Source organism: Taudactylus pleione, unplaced genomic scaffold (genome assembly GCF_031769625.1).
Source record: "Taudactylus pleione unplaced genomic scaffold, aTauple2 ptg000085l, whole genome shotgun sequence".
NCBI classification, from domain to species: Eukaryota; Metazoa; Chordata; class Amphibia; order Anura; family Myobatrachidae; genus Taudactylus; species Taudactylus pleione.
In genome coordinates, this window is record NW_028284487.1 from 16,788,154 (window position 1) to 16,808,034 (window position 19,881).

The window sequence follows — 19,881 nt, forward strand, 5'->3', positions numbered from 1 at the left end:
ATTATTGCGTATTTTATTGTGGGCCAAGTTGTCTTGGTGGATTTAGTGGCATATCTTTATCAAATTATAAAGAACCTTGATACATTGTATCACGAGTCTGGATGCCGGTTTTCAGATAAATTCATTAGGCACCAGACACAGCTGATACATTGAGCGGATGAATCCAATTGTATCCATTCATAGATACATATATTCCAGTTTTGTCACTGTCCTATTAATTGTTACAATTTGTTGATTTTTATAGAGATATTATATCTTTTATCATGTCAATTTTTATGTGTACAATAAATATTATGTGAATCAGAGAGGTTTTGTCACGTGGATCAATTAAGTATATACCAATATACAGCAGCAGCAGCGCAACCTTTTTAATTGTTTTCCTTGTAGTTTTTGTTGTCAGTTTAGCAACTGACATTAAGGTATGCTGCGCTGGTGCTAGTATAGGAACTTTTGCACATAAAGTAATACATAACAATATTGTTCACATTACAATTGTGATTCAAGGAGCGCTGGGTAGGAACTGAGATCCTAAGATCTCAGCTCTCTTTTTTTTTTTTCTTCCAGAACTTGTATCAAAATGTTGTTTTTACTGAAAGTAAGCACTTTCTGTAACCATATATTTTTTTGCAGAGTGGAGATGATGAGGAATACAGACGTATTTACACAAAAAAAATTAAGCCACGTCTAAAGTCAGATGATTCTCTAGAGCCAGAGACACAGACTAGGACCATCACCGTTACCAGGAAGGTGACTGCCTACACTGTGGATGTGACAGGAGCAAAAGATTCAAAAGAGATTGACATAAGTAGTCCTGAATACAAAATTAAAATTCCACGTCATGAAATAACTGAAATTTCGAACACCAGTGTGGAGACAGATGAGGGCAAAACAGTCATTCGGATTCCTGGTATCGATGTGCCTGGGAAAAGCTTTCAGGCAGGTGGAGACTACAGTGTTTCCCTGCCAGGAGATTCTGTGAATGTTCACAGTACCACTGTGAGATATCAAGAACAGAGTGGGGTGCAATATGAGTTTCCTGCAGGCTATAGTGATTCTCGTGCCCAGGTTGACAGCAGATCATCTTTCGGCATCAGTGTGCCTGGTGTAAGTGTTTCTGGACCAAGGTTCCAGAGTTCTGAAAAGAAAATTGATGGCAAGATGTCCAGATTTGGAGCAGAGCATGATATTGATGTTAGAGGTCCTAATGTAGCAGGAAGTTCTTCTTCTATGGACATTGGTTTTGCAGGTCATATCAGCAGAGTATCAGATTATGACACTTCAGATAAATCAACTATGGATATCAAAGCTCCAAGCCAGGACACAACATCAGTAACTTCTAAAAGTGGCTTCCTGTCATCCAGTGTGACAGTCAAGGATCCTCAGCTTGACCTAAATAAGCCAGAAGGACTGAAAATCAAAGGCCCAGCCATAAATGTAATAACACCACAAACAGATATAAAAACTTACTCTAAACAAACCAAGTCTGCATTTGTGACTGGAAATGTAAAAGAACCAGATATTGAGTTTGACAACTCTGTTGGAAAGATACAAATACCCTCATTTAAAATGCCAAGGTTTGGTTTATCGGGAACAAGTGAAGGGATTACTGAAACTAGCATGAAATTTCCAGAAGCAACTGTTGACACCCCCATAACTATGGGTAAGACCAATGTCACAAATCCAGACAATCAGCTGGAGGGTAAAATTAAGGGTCCTGGTTTTGTTGTTGATGTATCAAAATATTCCATGCCTAATGTTAGCATTGATATGCCAAGTACTAAATCTAAGGGAGTGGCAGATATTACAGGTCTCGCAATAGAAAGTGATGTAACAGGACCTAAAATTGGTCTGAAGAGTTCACAGTTTGACCTTGCACCCACTCCTAAAATTGACTTAAGCATAGAGTCTGATTTAAAGCATCCCAAATGTAATATAAACGCTCCAAAGGTAGCTGTGCAAAATGTGTGTGTAGAAGGTCTAGAAGGAAAGATGAATGTGCCAAAATTTAAATTACCTAAATTTGAAGTGTCAGGATCGAAACCAGAAGGTGGTATTGATATAACAGGCCCACAAATTGATATTGCAGCTCCAGGGAAAGTACCGAAAGTGTCAGTGCCGAATGTTGACATAAATCTGAAGAGTGCCAAGTGGGAAGGAGGAGCTGATATTCCGGTGTCAAAATTAAAGGGTAATGTACAAGGTCCAAAGGTAGATATAAAAGCAACAGAAGTTGAGCTTGAGGCTCCGGAGTTAGATAGAAGCGGTAATATGGCTAAGCCATCTTTGGGTGTCACCATGTCAAACGTATCTGTGCCAGACTTTAGCATGAAGGGTCCCAAAGGAATAGATATTTCAAAATCTAAGAATAAGGCAGATCTAAAAAGCCCAGATATTGCACTGAAAGGTTCAGAAGTAGATCTTAAGGGTCATGAGGTTAATTTAGGAGCATCAGATGTCAATTTGAAAGGAAGACTTAAAATGCCTAAATTTGGTTTTTATGAGTCGAATGTGGAAGTCCCAAATGTAGATATAAACACTACAAAAGCAAACATAGATATTGGTGGCCCAGATGTGGAATTGAAAGGCCCTAAAGTTAACATGCAGCCAATGAATGTCACTATACCAAAGATGCCTGATGTTGATCTAAACCTGAAAGGTCCTAATCTGGGAGGGAATTTGAAAGGTCCCAAAGTTGATTTCAAAGGGCCAGAAGTTCACCTTAAGGCTCCAGATATGAAAGGTTCTAAGCTAGAAGGGGATTTAGAAGGTGTCAATCTTGGTATTAAGGGTCCAGAGTTTGATGCTAATGCTCCAGAGGTTGACCTGGAAGGACCTGATTTAAATCTGAAAGGTTCAGAAGGAAAACTTAAAATGCCTAAATTTAAAATGCCCAAGTTTGGCATTTCTAAACCAAAAGTGGAATACTCAAATATAGATGCAAGTCTCCCCAAAGTAAATATTGGTATATCAACAACAGATATTGTAGCTCCTGACCTAAATATTGAAGGTACAGGGGGGCAGTTCAAGGGCCCTAAATTACCCGAGATATCTATGCCTGAAGTTGATCTGAGTATAAAAGGTCCTAAAATTGAAGGCTCAAAAGTTCATATCAAGGGTACAGAATTTGAAGTTCCTAAACTAAGTTTAGATGGAAAAGTAAAGGACTCAAAATTCAAGATGCCTTCTGCTCATCTTCCAAATATTTCACTGCCTGAATTTGATGGTCTCAGTGGGAAAGGAGATGTTGATATATCTATCCCTAAGATTCATGGAGATATTAAAGGGCCAAAAGTTGATACACAGGTTCCTAAATTTAACGTAAATATTCCAGATGTTGATCTAGAAGGTCCAGAAGGAAAACTCAAAATGCCCAAATTTAAAATGTCTAAGTTTGGTTTGTCTGGATCAAAAATGGAAGATCAAGCTTTAGATCTTAAACTTACAAAGGGTGCGATTGATATTGAAGCTTCAGATTTAAACCTAGAAACTCCAGATGTTAAGGTACAAGGGCCTAATTTTAAGACTCCTTCTGTGCTTTCAAAAATGTCAGTGCCTGATGTTGACCTGAATCTGAAAAGTCTAAAATGGAAAGGAGATGCTGAAATCACAGGACCTAAAATTGAAAAAAAATTAAAAGATCTTGAAATTGACAATAAAACTCCAGAAGTTGATGTTGTTGCACCAAATGTAGATTTAGAAGGGAAAGCAAAATTAAAAACACCTAAATTTCATATGCCTAAATTTGGCTTATCTGGTTCAGATATTAAATTGCCAAAAGGGGAAATTGAGTTCAGTGGTCCAAAAGTAGTTGAAGTTCCAAAAATTGACATTAATATTCCTGAAAGTAATATAAGAGGTCCTAAATGGAAGGGAGGAGTTGACATTTCAGGTCCAAAAATTGATGGAGAATTAAAAAGTCTAGATATTGATGTACCAGAATTTGATATAGAAGGTCCTGAAGGAAAAATGAAGGGTCCAAAGATGAAGATGCCATCAATGAATCTTGATATGCCAAAAGTGTCCATGCCTGATGTTGACATGAATTTGAAAGGACCTAAATGGAAAGGAGGTGCTGATACCTCTGGCCCTAAATTAGAAGGCCCAGGATTAGTTGCTAAGTCCCTGGAGTTAGACATTGAAGGCCCAGAAGGGAAAGTGAAAGGGCCTAAATTTATGATGCCATCCATGAATTTTGACTTGCCCACGGTATCTATGCCTGATTTAGATCTGAGTATAAAAGGTCCCAAATTAGAAGGAAATTTGAAAGATCCAAAAGTTGACATGAAGGGGCCTGAGGTGGGTATTGAAATCCCTAAAGTAGATCTTAAGGCCCCAGATTTAGACTTAGATGGTAAAGGAAAAGGTCCAAAATTCACAATGCCATCAATGAATCTTCCAAAAATGTCTGACATTGACTTTAATTTAAAAACTCCTAAACTGGAAGGAGACGTGAAAGCTCAAAAAGTTGATATAAAGGGACCTGAGATAGATCTTGAATACCCAGAGGCAGATATTGATGGGAAAATAAAAGGCCCAAAATTTAAGATGACATCAGTGAATATTCCACATGTTTCTATGCCAGACATTCATTTGAAAGGTCCAAACTGGAAAGGAGAAGCAGATGTTTCTTTGCCTAACGTAGGAGATTTAAAAGATCCTAAAACTGACCTAAAGGGTCCAGAGGTTGATTTACAAATGCCAGGTGTTGATATAGAAGATCCAGAAGGTAAGCTCAAAATGCCTAAATTTAAAATGCCAAAGTTTGGCTTTCCAGGATCTAATAAAGAAGCTGAGGGAGTGCATGTTGATCTTCCAAAAGCTGACTTTGAAGTGACTGGGCCAGATTTTGACACAACTGGCCCTGAAGCTAAAGTAAAGGGCCCAAAATTTAATATGCCATCAATGAATATTAATCTACCCAAAATGTCTAGGCCTGATTTTGATATCAGCATGAAAGGTTCCAAACTTGAAGGAGATATAAAAGATCCTAAAGTGGATATTAAGGGTCCCAAGTTGGACTTTGAAGGCCCTGAAGTGGACATTGATGGTAAAGGAAAAGGTCCAAAATTCAGGATGCCATCAATGAATCTTCCAAAAATGCCTGATGTTGACTTTAATGTAAAAACTCCTAAACTGGAAGGAGATATGAAAGTTGACCTAAAAGGACCAGAGGTAGACCTTGAATGCCCAGAGACAGACATTGAAGGAAAAATAAAAGGCCCAAAATTTAAGATGCCATCAATGAATATTCCACATGTGTCTATGCCTGACATTCATCTGAAAGGTCCAAAATGGAAAGGAGGAGCAGATGTCACTTTACCTAAAGTAGAAGGAGATTTGAAAGGTCAAAAAATTGATCTGAAGAGTCCAGAGGTTGATCTTGAAATGCCAGGTGTTGATGTAGAAGGTCCAGAAGGAAAGCTGAAAATGCCTAAATTTAAAATGCCGAAGTTTGGCTTGCCAGGATCTAACGTGGAAGGTCAGGAAGTGGATGTAAATCTTCCCAAAGGTGACCTTGAAGTGACTGGGCCAGATTTTGACATAGATGGCCCTGAAGCTAAAGTGAAGGGAACGAAATTCAAGATGCCATCAATGAATTTTAATCTTCCTAAGATGTCTAGGCCTGATTTTGATATAAGCATGAAAGGTTCCAAACTTGAAGGAGATATAAAAGATCCTAAAGTGGATATTAAGGGCCCCAAGTTGGACCTTGAAGGTCCTGAAGTGGACATTGATGTTAAAGGAAAAAGTCAAAAATTCAAGATGCCATCAATGACTCTTCCAAAAATGCCTGATGTTGACTTTAATGTAAAAACTCCTAAGCTGGAAGGAGATGTGAAAGTTGACCTAAAAGGACCTGAGGTAGACCTTGAATGCCCAGAGGCAGACATTGAAGGAAAAATAAAAGGCCCAAAATTTAAGATGCCATCAATGAATATTCCACATGTGTCTATGCCTGACATTCATCTGAAAGGTCCAAAATGGAAAGGAGGAGCAGATATCACTTTACCTAAAGTAGAAGGAGAGTTGAAAGGTCAAAAAATTGATCTGAAGAGTCCAGAGGTTGATCTAGAAATGCCAGGTGTTGATGTAGAAGGTCCAGAAGGAAAGCTGAAAATGCCTAAATTTAAAATGCCGAAGTTTGGCTTGCCAGGATCTAACGTGGAAGGTCAGGAAGTGGATGTTAATCTTCCCAAAGCTGACCTTGAAGTGACTGGGCCAGATTTTGACATAGATGGCCCTGAAGCTAAAGTGAAGGGAACGAAATTCAAGATGCCATCAATGAATTTTAATCTTCCTAAGATATCTAGGCCTGATTTTGATATAAGCATGAAAGGTTCCAAACTTGAAGGAGATATAAAAGATCCTAAAGTGGATATTAAGGGCCCCAAGTTGGACCTTGAAGGCCCTGAAGTGGACATTGATGTTAAAGGAAAAAGTCCAAAATTCAAGATGCCATCAATGACTCTTCCAAAAATGCCTGATGTTGACTTTAATGTAAAAACTCCTAAACTGGAAGGAGATGTGAAAGTTGACCTAAAAGGACCTGAGGTAGACCTTGAATGCCCAGAGGCAGACATTGATGGAAAAATAAAAGGCCCAAAGTTTAAGATGCCATCAATGAATATTCCACATGTGTCTATGCCTGACATTCATTTGAAAGGTCCAAAATGGAAAGGAGGAGCAGATATCACTTTACCGAAAGTAGAAGGAGAGTTGAAAGGTCCTAATGTTGACATACAGGGTCCAGAAGGTGATTTAGAAATGGCAGGTGTTGATGTAGAAGGTCCAGAAGGAAAGCTGAAAATGCCTAAATTTAAAATGCCGAAGTTTGGCTGGTCAGGATCTAATGTGGAAGGTCAGGAAGTGGATGTTGATCTTCCAAAACCAGAACTTGAAGTGAGTGGGCCAGATTTTGACATGGATGGCCCTGAAGCTAAAGTAAAGGGTCCGAAATTAAAGATGCCATCAATGAATATTCCACATGTATCTATGCCAGACTTTCATTTGAAAGGTCCAAACTGGAAAGGAGGAGCAGATGTTTCTTTACCTAAAGTAGAAGGAGAGTTAAAAGGTCCTAAAATTGATCTGAAGGGTGCAGAGGTTGATCTAGAAATGCCAAGTGTTGATGTAGAAGGTCCAGAAGGAAAGCTTAAAATGCCTAAATTTAAAATGCCAAAGTTTGGCTTTCCAGGGTCTAATATGGAAGCTACAGGAGTAGATGTTAATCTTCCCAAAGCTGACTTTGAAGTGACTGGGCCAGACTTTGACATAGATGGCCCTGAAGCTAAAGTAAAGGGACCGAAATTCAAGATGCCATCAATGAATTTTAATCTACCGAAGATGTCTAGGCCTGATTTTGATATAAGCATGAAAGGTTCCAAACTTGAAGGAGATATGAAAGATCCCAAAGTGGATATTAAGGGTCCCAAGTTGGATCTTGAAGGCCCTGAAATAGACATTGATGGTAAAGGAAAAGGTCAAAAATTCAAAATGCCAACAATGAATCTTCCAAAGATGCCTGATGTTGACTTTAATTTAAGGAGTCCTAAACTGGAAGGAGACGTGAAAGCTCCAAAGGTTGACATAAAGAGACCTGAGGTAGACATCGAATGCCCGGAGGCAGACATTGATGGGAAAATAAAAGGTCCAAAATTCAAGATGCCATCAATGAATATTCCACATGTGTCTATGCCAGACATTCATTTGAAAGGTCCAAACTGGAAAGGAGGAGCAGATGTTTCTTTACCTAAATTAGAAGGAGAGTTGAAAGGTCCTAAAATGGATCTGAAGAGTCCAGAGGTTGATCTAGAAATGCCAGGTGTTGATGTAGAAGGTCCAGAAGGAAAGCTGAAAATGCCTAAATTTAAAATGCCAAAGTTTGGCTTGCCAGGATCTAACGTGGAAGCTACAGCAGGAGTGGATGTTAATCTTCCCAAAGCTGACCTTGAAATGACTGGGCCAGATTTTGACATAGATGGCCCTGAAGCTAAAGTGAAGGGACCAAAATTCAAGATGCCATCAATGAATTTTAATCTACCGAAGATGTCTAGGCCTGATTTTGATATAAGCATGAAAGGTTCCAAACTTGAAGGAGATATAAAAGATCCCAAAGTGGATATTAAGGGTCCCAAGTTGGACCTTGAAGGCCCTGAAATAGACATTGATGGTAAAGGAAAAGGTCCAAAATTCAAGATGCCATCAATGACTCTTCCAAAAATGCCTGATGTTGACTTTAATTTAAGGAGTCCTAAACTGGAAGGAGATGTGAAAGCTCCAAAGGTTGACATAAAGAGACCTGAGGTAGACCTTGAATGCCCGGAGGCGGACATTGATGGGAAAATAAAAGGTCCAAAATTCAAGATGCCTTCAATGAATATTCCACATGTGTCTATGCCAGACATTCATTTGAAAGGTCCAAACTGGAAAGGAGGAGCAGATGTTTCTTTACCTAAATTAGAAGGAGAGTTGAAAGGTCCTAAAATTGATCTGAAGAGTCCAGAGGTTGATCTAGAAATGCCAGGTGTTGATGTAGAAGGTCCAGAAGGAAAGCTGAAAATGCCTAAATTTAAAATGCCGAAGTTTGGCTTGCCAGGATCTAACATGGAAGCTACAGCAGGAGTGGATGTTAATCTTCCCAAAGCTGACCTTGAAATGACTGGGCCAGATTTTGACATAGATGGCCCTGAAGCTAAAGTGAAGGGACCAAAATTCAAGATGCCATCAATGAATTTTAATCTACCTAAGATGTCTAGGCCTGATTTTGATATAAGCATGAAAGGTTCCAAACTTGAAGGAGATCTAAAAGATCCCAAAGTGGATATTAAGGGTCCCAAGTTGGACCTTGAAGGCCCTGAAATAGACATTGATGGTAAAGGAAAAGGTCCAAAATTCAAGATGCCATCAATGGCTCTTCCAAAAATGCCTGATGTTGACTTTAATTTAAGAAGTCCTAAACTGGAAGGAGATGTGAAAGCTCCAAAGGTTGACATAAAGGGACCTGAGGTAGACATCGAGTGCCCGGAGGCGGACTTTGAAGGGAAAATAAAAGGTCCAAAATTCAAGATGCCATCAATGAATATTCCACATGTGTCTATGCCAGACATTCATTTGAAAGGTCCAAACTGGAAAGGAGGAGCAGATGTTTCTTTACCTAAATTAGAAGGAGAGTTGAAAGGTCCTGAAATGGATCTGAAGAGTCCAGAGGTTGATCTAGAAATGCCAGGTGTTGATGTAGAAGGTCCAGAAGGAAAGCTGAAAATGCCTAAATTTAAAATGCCAAAGTTTGGCTTGCCAGGGTCTAATGTGGAAGCTACTGGAGTGGATGTTAATCTTCCCAAAGCTGACCTTGAAATGACTGGGCCAGATTTTGACATAGATGGCCCTGAAGCTAAAGTGAAGGGATCAAAATTCAAGATGCCATCAATGAATTTTAATCTACCTAAGATGTCTAGGCCTGATTTTGATATAAGCATGAAAGGTTCCAAACTTGAAGGAGATATAAAAGATCCCAAAGTGGATATTAAGGGTCCCAAGTTGGACCTTGAAGGCCCTGAAATAGACATTGATGGTAAAGGAAAAGGTCCAAAATTCAAGATGCCATCAATGACTCTTCCAAAAATGCCTGATGTTGACTTTAATTTAAGAAGTCCTAAACTGGAAGGAGATGTGAAAGCTCCAAAGGTTGACATAAAGGGACCTGAGGTAGACATCGAGTGCCCGGAGGCGGACATTGATGGGAAAATAAAAGGTCCAAAATTCAAGATGCCATCAATGAATATTCCACATGTGTCTATGCCAGACATTCATTTGAAAGGTCCAAACTGGAAAGGAGGAGCAGATGTTTCTTTACCTAAATTAGAAGGAGAGTTGAAAGGTCCTGAAATGGATCTGAAGAGTCCAGAGGTTGATCTAGAAATGCCAGGTGTTGATGTAGAAGGTCCAGAAGGAAAGCTGAAAATGCCTAAATTTAAAATGCCAAAGTTTGGCATGCCAGGGTCTAATGTGGAAGCTACAGGAGTGGATGTTAATCTTCCCAAGGCTGACCTTGAAGTGACTGGGCCAGATTTTGACATAGATGGCCCTGAAGCTAAAGTAAAGGGACCGAAATTCAAGATGCCATCAATGAATTTTAATCTACCGAAGATGTCTAGGCCTGATTTTGATATAAGCATGAAAGGTTCCAAACTTGAAGGAGATATAAAAGATCCTAAAGTGGATATTAAGGGTCCCAAGTTGGACCTTGAAGGCCCTGAAATAGACATTGATGGTAAAGGAAAAGGTCCAAAATTCAAGATGCCATCAATGACTCTTCCAAAAATGCCTGATGTTGACTTTAATTTAAAAACTCCTAAACTGGAAGGAGATGTGAAAGCTCCAAAGGTTGACATAAAGGGACCTGAGGCAGACCTTGAATGCCCAGAGGTGGACATTGATGGGAAAATAAAAGGTCCAAAATTCAAGATGCCATCAATGAATATTCCACATGTGTCTATGCCAGACATTCATTTGAAAGGTCCAAACTGGAAAGGAGGAGCAGATGTTTCTTTACCTAAATTAGAAGGAGAGTTGAAAGGTCCTAATGTTGACGTACAGGGCCCAGAAGTTGATGTAGGTGTTGATGTAGAAGGTCCAGAAGGAAAGCTGAAAATGCCTAAATTTAAAATGCCAAAGTTTGGCTTGTCAGGAGCTAATGTCAAAGCTACAGGAGTAGATGTTGAACTTCCAAAAGCTGGCCTTGACATGTCTGGGCCAGATATAGACCTTGATGGCCCTGAAGCTAAAGTTAAGGGCCCAAAATTTAAGATGCCCAGTTTGGATTTGAATGTAAAAGGTCCCAAATTAAAAGGTGATGTAGATATGCCTGATGCAAATTTTGAAGCAGGAATAAAGGATCCAAAATTCGAGATCAAAGGTCCTGAATTTGATATCGCAAGCCCAACATTGTCTGCTGAATTGCCAGAAGGCAAAATTAAAGGGTCAAAATTTAAGTTGCCATCATGGGGTTTTTCAAAACCCAGTGTATCCATGCCAGATGTAGATCTTAATTTGAAAGGACCTAAAATGAAAGGTGACATTGATGCTTCAATTGCAACGGGAGGCAGACTTAAAGGTCCTGAGTTAGGAGAATTGCCAGAGGTAGACCTTGATATGCCAGAAGCAAAGGTTAAAAAATCCAAATTCAGACTGCCAAAGTTTAACTTTTCAGGTCCTAAGGTGCAAGCACCCAGTGTTGATATTAAGGTTCCAAAAACTGACATTAATATTAGCAGTCCTGATTTGGAAAGTCCAAATCTGGAATTAAAGGGTAAAAGTCCCAAATTTAAAATGCCCTCATTAAACATAACTAGCCCTAAAGTGTCCATGCCAGATGTTGAATTAAATTTAAAAGGACCCAAGTTGAAAGGGGATGTAGATGCCTCATTGCCAAATGTTGAAGGTGAATTAAAGGGTTCCAAGCTAGATATAAAAACTCCAGATATGGACCTGGAGACACCTGACCTTTCACTGGAAGGACCTGAAAGTAAAGGGAAGCTTAAAATGCCAAAATTCAGTCTTCCCAAGTTTGGATTTTCTGCTTCAAAACCAGATGCTCCAGATATTGATCTAAAATTACCAAATGCTGACCTCAATATGTCTAGCCCAAAGATAAAAATTGAAACGCCAGATCTGGATATTGATGGCCCAGATGGAAAACTGAAGGGTTCAAAACTGACAATGCCCTCATTCAATGTAGATATGCCAAAAGTATCCATGCCTCATCTTGATCTAAATATCAAAGGACCTAAAATGAAAGGAGATTTGAAATGTCCTGAAGTTGATATTGAAGGGCCTGAGGTAGCTCTTGAAGCCCTAGATGTAGACTTTGATGGGAAAGTAAAAGGCTCAAAATTCAAGATGCCATCAATGAATTTTCCACAAGTGTCTATGCCTAACATTAATCTGAAAGGCCCTAAGATGAAGGGAGACCTAAAATGTCCTGATGTTGATATTGAAGTGCCTGAGGTAGCTCTTGAAGCCCCAGATGTAGACCTTGATGGGAATGTAAAAGGCCCAAAATTTAAGATGCCATCAATGAATTTTCCAAAAATGTCAATGCCTGACATTAATCTGAAAGGTCCTAAAATGAAAGGAGATTTGAAGTGTCCTGATGTTGATATTGAAGGACCGGAGGTAGGCCTTGAAGCTCCAGATGTAGACTTTGATGGGAAAGTAAAAGGCTCAAAATTCAAGATGCCATCAATGAATTTTCCACAAGTGTCTATGCCTGACATTAATCTAAAAGGTCCTAAAATGAAGGGAGATCTAAAATGTCCTGATGTTGATATTGAAGTGCCTGAGGTAGCTCTTGAAGCCCCAGATGTAGACCTTGATGGGAATGTAAAAGGCCCAAAATTTAAGATGCCATCAATGAATTTTCCAAAAATGTCAATGCCTGACATTAATCTGAAAGGTCCTAAAATGAAAGGAGATTTGAAGTGTCCTGATGTTGATATTGAAGGACCGGAGGTAGGCCTTGAAGCCCCAGATGTAGACTTTGATGGGAAAGTAAAAGGCTCAAAATTCAAGATGCCATCAATGAATTTTCCACAAGTGTCTATGCCTGACATTAATCTGAAAGGTCCTAAAATGAAGGGAGATCTAAAATGTCCTGATGTTGATATTGAAGTGCCTGAGATAGCTCTTGAAGCCCCAGATGTAGACCTTGATGGGAATGTAAAGGGCCCAAAATTTAAGATGCCATCAATGAATTTTCCAAAAATGTCAATGCCTGACATTAATCTGAAAGGTCCTAAAATTAAAGGAGATTTGAAGTGTCCTGATGATATTGAAGTTCCTGAGGTAGGCCTTGAAGCCCCAGATGTAGACTTTGATGGGAAAGTAAAAGGCTCAAAATTCAAGATGCCATCAATGAATCTTCCACAAATGTCTATGCCTGACATTAATCTGAAAGGCCCTAAGATGAAGGGAGATCTAAAATGTCCTGATGTTGATATTGAAGTGCCTGAGGTAGCTCTTGAAGCCCCAGATGTAGACCTTGATGGGAATGTAAAAGGCCCAAAATTTAAGATGCCATCAATGAATTTTCCAAAAATGTCAATGCCTGACATTAATCTGAAAGGTCCTAAAATGAAAGGAGATTTGAAGTGTCCTGATGTTGACATTGTAGGACCGGAGGTAGGCCTTGAAGCCCCAGATGTAGACTTTGATGGGAAAGTAAAAGGCTCAAAATTCAAGATGCCATCAATGAATTTTCCACAAGTGTCTATGCCTGACATTAATCTGAAAGGTCCTAAAATGAAGGGAGATCTAAAATGTCCTGATGTTGATATTGAAGTGCCTGAGGTAGCTCTTGAAGCCCCAGATGTAGACCTTGATGGGAATGTAAAAGGCCCAAAATTTAAGATGCCATCAATGAATTTTCCACAAGTGTCTATGCCTGACATTAATCTGAAAGGTCCTAAAATGAAAGGAGATTTGAAGTGTCCTGATGTTGATATTGAAGCACCGGAGGTAGGCCTTGAAGCCCCAGATGTAGACTTTGATGGGAAAGTAAAAGGCTCAAAATTCAAGATGCCATCAATAAACCTTCCACAAGTGTCTATGCCTGACCTTAATCTGAAAGGTCCTAAGATTGATGTTGAGGGTCCAGGCATTGAATTAGATGCTCCAGATGTCAATTGGAAAGGCCCAGAAGGAAAACTTAAAATGCCCAAATTCAAAATGCCTAAATTTGGTGCTTCTGGGCCAAAAATGGAGGGTCTAGATGTAGATACTAGCCTACCGAAAGGAAGCCTTGATATAGCTGGTCCAAGTGTAGACATTAACGTGCCTGAAATTGATATTGAGGGCCCTGATGGAAAGCTAAAAGGTTCTAAATTTAAGATGCCCTCATTGAATATGCCAGATATTGACTTTAATTTGAAAGGCCCAAGCTGGAAGGGAGGAGCAGATGTGTCAGGACCAAAAGTAAAGGGTGATTTAAAAAGTCCAGAACTTGACCTTGACGTACCCAATATTGACCTAGAAGTTCCTGAAGGAAAAATTAAAATGCCAAAATTAAAAATGCCTAAATTTGGAATTTCTGTACCAAAAGTGGAAGGTGTAGATATTAAAGCACCAGAACTGAACATTGAAGGCCCAGATGCTAAAGCAAAGGGATCAAAATTCAACATGCCATCAATGAATGTTAACTTACCAAAAGTATCCATGCCAGAAATAAATCTGAAGGGACCCAAAATGAAGGGAGAAGCAGAGCTTTGTCTCCCAAATATGGAAAAAGACATACATTTGAAGGGTCCACATATGAAAGGAGATTTTGATGTTGATCTCACTGGCCCACAATTAGAAGGAGAACTGAAGAGCCCAAAAATTGACATGTCAGTGCCTGATATCAACTTTGGATCTACAAACATTAGTGTTAAAGGTCAAGGAGCAGAGATTGAGGGCCCTGAGGCTAATTTGAAGCTGCCTAAAGTTAAGAAACCAAAGTTTGGTTTTGGCATGAAATCACCTAAAGCCGATGTAAAAACTCCTTCAGTAGATGCTACAATTCCAGATGTAGATTTTGATTCAGAGGTGCCTGATATAAGTGTTGGAGCCAGAGGGAAAAAGGGAAAATTTAAAATGCCAAAAATTCACATGAGTGGCCCAAAAATAAAAGGCAAAAAAGGTGGTTTTGATGTAAGTGCACCTGACATAGATAGTGACATAAACCTTAATGCCCCTGATGTTGATTTAAATATTACAGGTACAGATGCAGGATTAAAAACAGATATTGGCTTAAAAGCACCTAAAACCCGAAAACCACTCTTTGGAAAAATGTATTTTCCTGATGTGGAATTTGACATTAAATCTCCAAAAATAAAAGGAGAGACTTCCCTTCAAAGTCCTAGAGCAGATTTAAAGACTCCAGATTTAGACATTGGTGGTGGAATAAAGACTCCAGAAGCAGAATTAACATCTTCTGGGGTCAGCATTGAAGGTCCTGATATAAAGGTGAAAAAACCAAAATTCAAACTCCCAACTTTCAATATGTCAGGGTCAAAGGTAGACATACCTGAGACTGACCTTTCTCTTCCAAAAGGAGATTTTGATATATCTGGCCCAAAGCTTGCAACAGATTTGTCAACTCCTGGCTTAGATGTAAATATTGGTTCAATAAAGATTAACAATGAAGCACCCAATGTTTCAGTTGATACTTCAGTACCAAAGATTTCTTGTCCAGAAATTGATGTGAATTTACAAGGACCAAAAGTTAAAGGTTATAAGGTAACTTCTGGAAGTATGGAATTAAGTCATCCTCATGTAGACATTTCTGGTTCAGGTGGGCAAATTAAAACTCCAAAATTTGGCATCTCTGGCACATCTGTAGATGGTCCTGAGGTTAGTTTTGATTCTGAACTTAAAGGACCACATATGGAGGCAAAACTGAAAGGCTCCTCCATTAACGTGCCTGAAGTTGATATATCAGTTCCAAAGGTTTCTGGTTCAGATATTGACATGAATTTGAAAAGATCAGAGATTGAAAGTGATTTTGGAATTTTTGGTGCTGGGAAAAAACAAAATACAAGTGTTGCATTGCCAGGCATTGATGTGAAAGGTTTAGACAGTCAGATTAATTTGCCTCAGGTGGAAGTTTCTGGTCCATACTTGCAAGGACTTGATGGAAAGTTGACTGTACAAGGGATAGATGGGAATCTAGAAATGTCTTCTGGTAAAATTACTTTCCCCAGACTTTTAATGCCGAAATTTACAACATCTGGACCTGAACTGTCTGGAAGAGAAGTGGGAGTTGATGTAGACTTTCCATCTGCAGATGTGCATTTTGTAAAGTCTGGCCAAGCTGATGTAGAATTTGAAGAAAGTGACATAAAAATAAAAAAGTCTAAAATAAAAATGCCGAAGTTCAACTTCAAATCCAAAGGTAAAAGTGATGCTAGTATCCCAGATGTCTCCGTTTCGGGGTCAAAGGGAGATCTTAAAAGCTCAAAAGCCAGTTTAGGGTCTGCTGAAGTAGGTTTGGGGTCTGCTAAAGTGGAGGTAGAAAAACCTGCAAAGTACGAGTTTTCCTTATTTACTAGCAAAAAGCCAAGACACAGATCTTCCTCTTTGAGCGAGGAGAAGGATGAATCACCACACTCATCTCCAGGTGGTACATTGGAAGCAGAAGGTTCATTGTCTGCAGAAGGGGGGAAAAAGAAAGGAAAACATTCTAAAATTAAATTTGGCACTTTTGGTGGCTTAGGGTCTAAATCAAAGGGTTCTTATGAGGTCACATTAAGTGATGATGAAAACGTCCAAGGGAGTGGAGCATCTGTTTCCTCCCGTAAGTCCAGGGTCTCTTCTTCCTCGAGCAATGACAGTGCAACTAAGGCAGGCGTCCATTTGCCTAAGGTAGAACTGACTGTTGCCAAAAAGAAAGAATGAATCACCCACCCTTACCCCAACATGTATATAAATATATATATCTGTGTGTTTGTACATACATTTTGCAGCCTTTATAGAATTCTAACTTTAAATGAACAGTGGAGACCCAAAAGAAGGGCAGAAAGCAGACAGATCTCAGTTGTCTATTAAATTCCATGCACACATTAAACCTTTCACTGCCTGAGATAATTTACATGTAAACCAAACCCTGGCAGTGAGAGATTTAATTATCTGTTTTTGATATAACAATTTGTACATGGAAATATATTTTTCCATATATTTTTTTTAACTTGCATTTACAGTTTATATTTTCCTTTTGTGGGGCTTTACAAATAGATGCAAACAGACTTAATAAAACACTGTAAATGGCATTGAACCAGCCAGATGGATAAAATTCAGGAGCCTCTGAGAAGTTGTAATCAAATGATAACAAAATATGTAATGTTTTCATAGTTCCAACCCGATAGAAAAAATCACTCAAAATGTATTCTTTTTGTTTTTTTAACATCCTGTGTAATTTATTTGCAGATGTACAATATATAGTGTTGCTTTCTGCTTCATTTATGTCATCATGGTCACAAAGTGAAAGTGGAAGAAATTAAATGTGACAAAAAATATATGCAGTCTTCATAGACTTTTTGAAAAAGTAACTATATCTCAAATGAGGGACACCTGTAAAATAAAAAGTGATGTTACTGCACTGGATTACTAAATGTTCCTGTGCAAGATTTTCATATATTTTTTTCACATGCAGTTGTCTGGCTTGACATCTAGTCACCTTAGAAAATCAAGCTGATAACTGGTACACTCCCAAACTGTATAAACGTTTGAAACTGACACTGACCTGTTTAAATTGTGTAACATAGAAAAAATGAGCCGATGGGAGGATAATGGCTGACGTGTTATTTAAATTGTACTCTGAATCTCTCCATCTTTTTGAAGGCAATCAATTTCAACCGTGTTTTTAGCATCTGGTGGTTCAATGCGTCATTTTTTTATTTGTACTATAAGACTTTTCTTCTTCAATTGTCATACCTAAACTGCTGCTTGTATTTGTTGGACATAAACAAGATTTGCTTTTATTTCTAGTAAAAAAATAAAAATAAGATTTAAATAAACAGTTTTAGCTTCATGAATCTGTAAACACTTCATTCAGAAATGTGTTATGGTGGATTGTTAAAAAAACACAAAACAAAATAAAGCTTCTAACCTTTAGTAAAATGTTTGTGTCTGCAATCTGTCTCAAATGTGTGTATATTTGCGTGTGCATGCATTTGTATATGTGCGTGTGTGTATGTGTGTGTGTATATATATATATATATATATATATATATCATTTTTTTAAATTCAAAATAAGGAACAGCTATGGGGACAGTGTTTGCTCCCAGCTTCGCCAAATTGCACATGGGGAGCTGGGAGGAGAAATATAGTTATGGTGATCACATTTTTAAAAATCAATTAGTACTGTATGCTAGGTATATAGACGACATTCTGATTTATATGGAACAGCACAAAAGGAGAATTTGGTGAATTTATGAAGTATTTGGAAATTAACGAATATAATTTATCATATACATCCAAAATCAGTTGTGAGAAAGTTGAATATCTGGATCTAGTGTTAAGTAATGATGGCCAAGGTATTACAAGTCAGAATTACATTAAGCATGTAGATTCGAATAGCTATGTGCATTACAAAAGTGGGCATGCAAAACACTGGAAAACAAATATACCTTACTCTCAGTTTGTCGCATTCGAAGAAATTGTACGGAAGATCAGATTTGCCAACAACAAGTAGAGGTTTTTTCGGATAGATTTAGAGAGAAGCAATATCCGGAAGAGATTATACAGAAAGCACAGAACAAAGTTAGGGGGGTCAAAAAAGAAACCCTATTACAGTACAAGAAGAAAGAAAATAGCGGAAGAAATATTGTTTTTGTGACACAGTACAACAACAAAGAGAAAGAAATCAAGAATATTTTGAATAAGCACTGGGAAATTTTGAAAAGTGACCCTATTTTGAATCAAGTTCTATCGGTTAAGCCCATGATAACATTCAGAAAGGTGAGGAACCTAAAGAATCATTTGGCACCAAGCACTTTGAAACCTTTAGGGAAGGGTGCAACAAATTTCCTTAAAAATAATGGCTTTTTTAAGTGCACAAATTGTAATATGTGCAAATTTGTTAGTAATAATCATGGTTCCTTCTTTAATTACAATGACACACTATCATATAACATAAAAAGTAAAATAAATTGCCTTTCTTCTTGGGTCATATATATGTTGGAATGCTCATGTCATCTTAAATATATAGGGAAAACAAAGAAGAATGTAAAACTAAGGATACAGGAGCATGTTAGGGCCATTAGGAATAAAGTGGACAACCATTCCGTACCCAAACACTTTTTGAAATGTCACAATGGGGACCCTATGGGTCTGAAATATAAGGCCATTGAGCGTGTACAATTCTATATATACACATACATACACACGGGGCATAGCCATAACTTTGTGGGCCCCATAGCAATATTTTGAAGGACCCCACCACCCCAATGCTTCTTAGACAGATGCCTCTCTCTGCATCAGTTTGTTTGTTTATTTTATGGCACTATGCCCTACTTCATTTTATGTCCCAAAGTAGTGCCCTTGTTTTATTTTATGCCCCACAGTAGTGCCCTAGCTCAGTTTATGACCCATAGTAGTACCATAGTTGTTGTTATGCCTTATAGTTTTATTTTATGCCCCACAGTAGTGCCCTAGTTCATTTTATGAACCATAATAGTACCATAGCTGTTGTTATGCGTGTAAGCTCTTACGAGCAGGGCCCTCTACCCTCTTGTGCTTCTCCATACTCTACTTTCATCTACTACTTGCTCCCCACTAGGGCACCTAACACTTGGTTACTTTGCTTTGTTGCTTATCTGGGTGTTATGGTCGCTAATGTAGCAATGTATATTATCCATGTTCCTTGTCCTATTTTGTACTGTAAGTCACTAGTCAACCTATTTGTGTATGTATTTTGTAAGGCGCTGCGGAACACTTGTGGCGCCATATAAATAAATGATAATAATAGTAGTAGTGCCCCAATTCATTAGATGCCACATTGTAGTGCCCCTAGTACACATTATGTTAGTGTCCTCAGTTTACATTATTCCAGTGTCCCCAATTCATATTATGCCACATTAGTGTCCCCAGTTCATATTATGTCATATTACAGTGCCCCCAATTCATTTTTATGCCACACTATAGTGCCTCCAGTTAATTTTATGCCAACCTATAGTACTTCCATTTCACATAGTTCCACATTTTAGTGTGCCAGTTCATATTATGTAACATAACATACTCTATGTCCTACTATGCCACATTACAGTGCCCCCAGTACATTTTTTGTTACTACATACCACTTACCATTATAACATCCACTACACAAACACCACAGTCTTATCCTTATCC

General features: G+C 38.5%; 1 protein-coding gene across 1 annotated transcript in view; it reads left to right on the forward strand.

Moving 5' to 3' along the window:
- AHNAK (AHNAK nucleoprotein) overlaps nucleotides 1–17,652 on the forward strand; it is a 63,748-nt gene extending 46,096 nt beyond the window's left edge. Inside the window, exon 5 of the mRNA XM_088468396.1 lies at nucleotides 631–17,652. Within this exon, the coding sequence (XP_088324522.1) occupies nucleotides 631–16,431 (15,801 nt within the window). The 3' untranslated portion in view covers nucleotides 16,432–17,652. The remainder of the gene's footprint in view (nucleotides 1–630) is intronic.
- The last annotated feature ends 2,229 nt before the right edge of the window (nucleotides 17,653–19,881 follow it).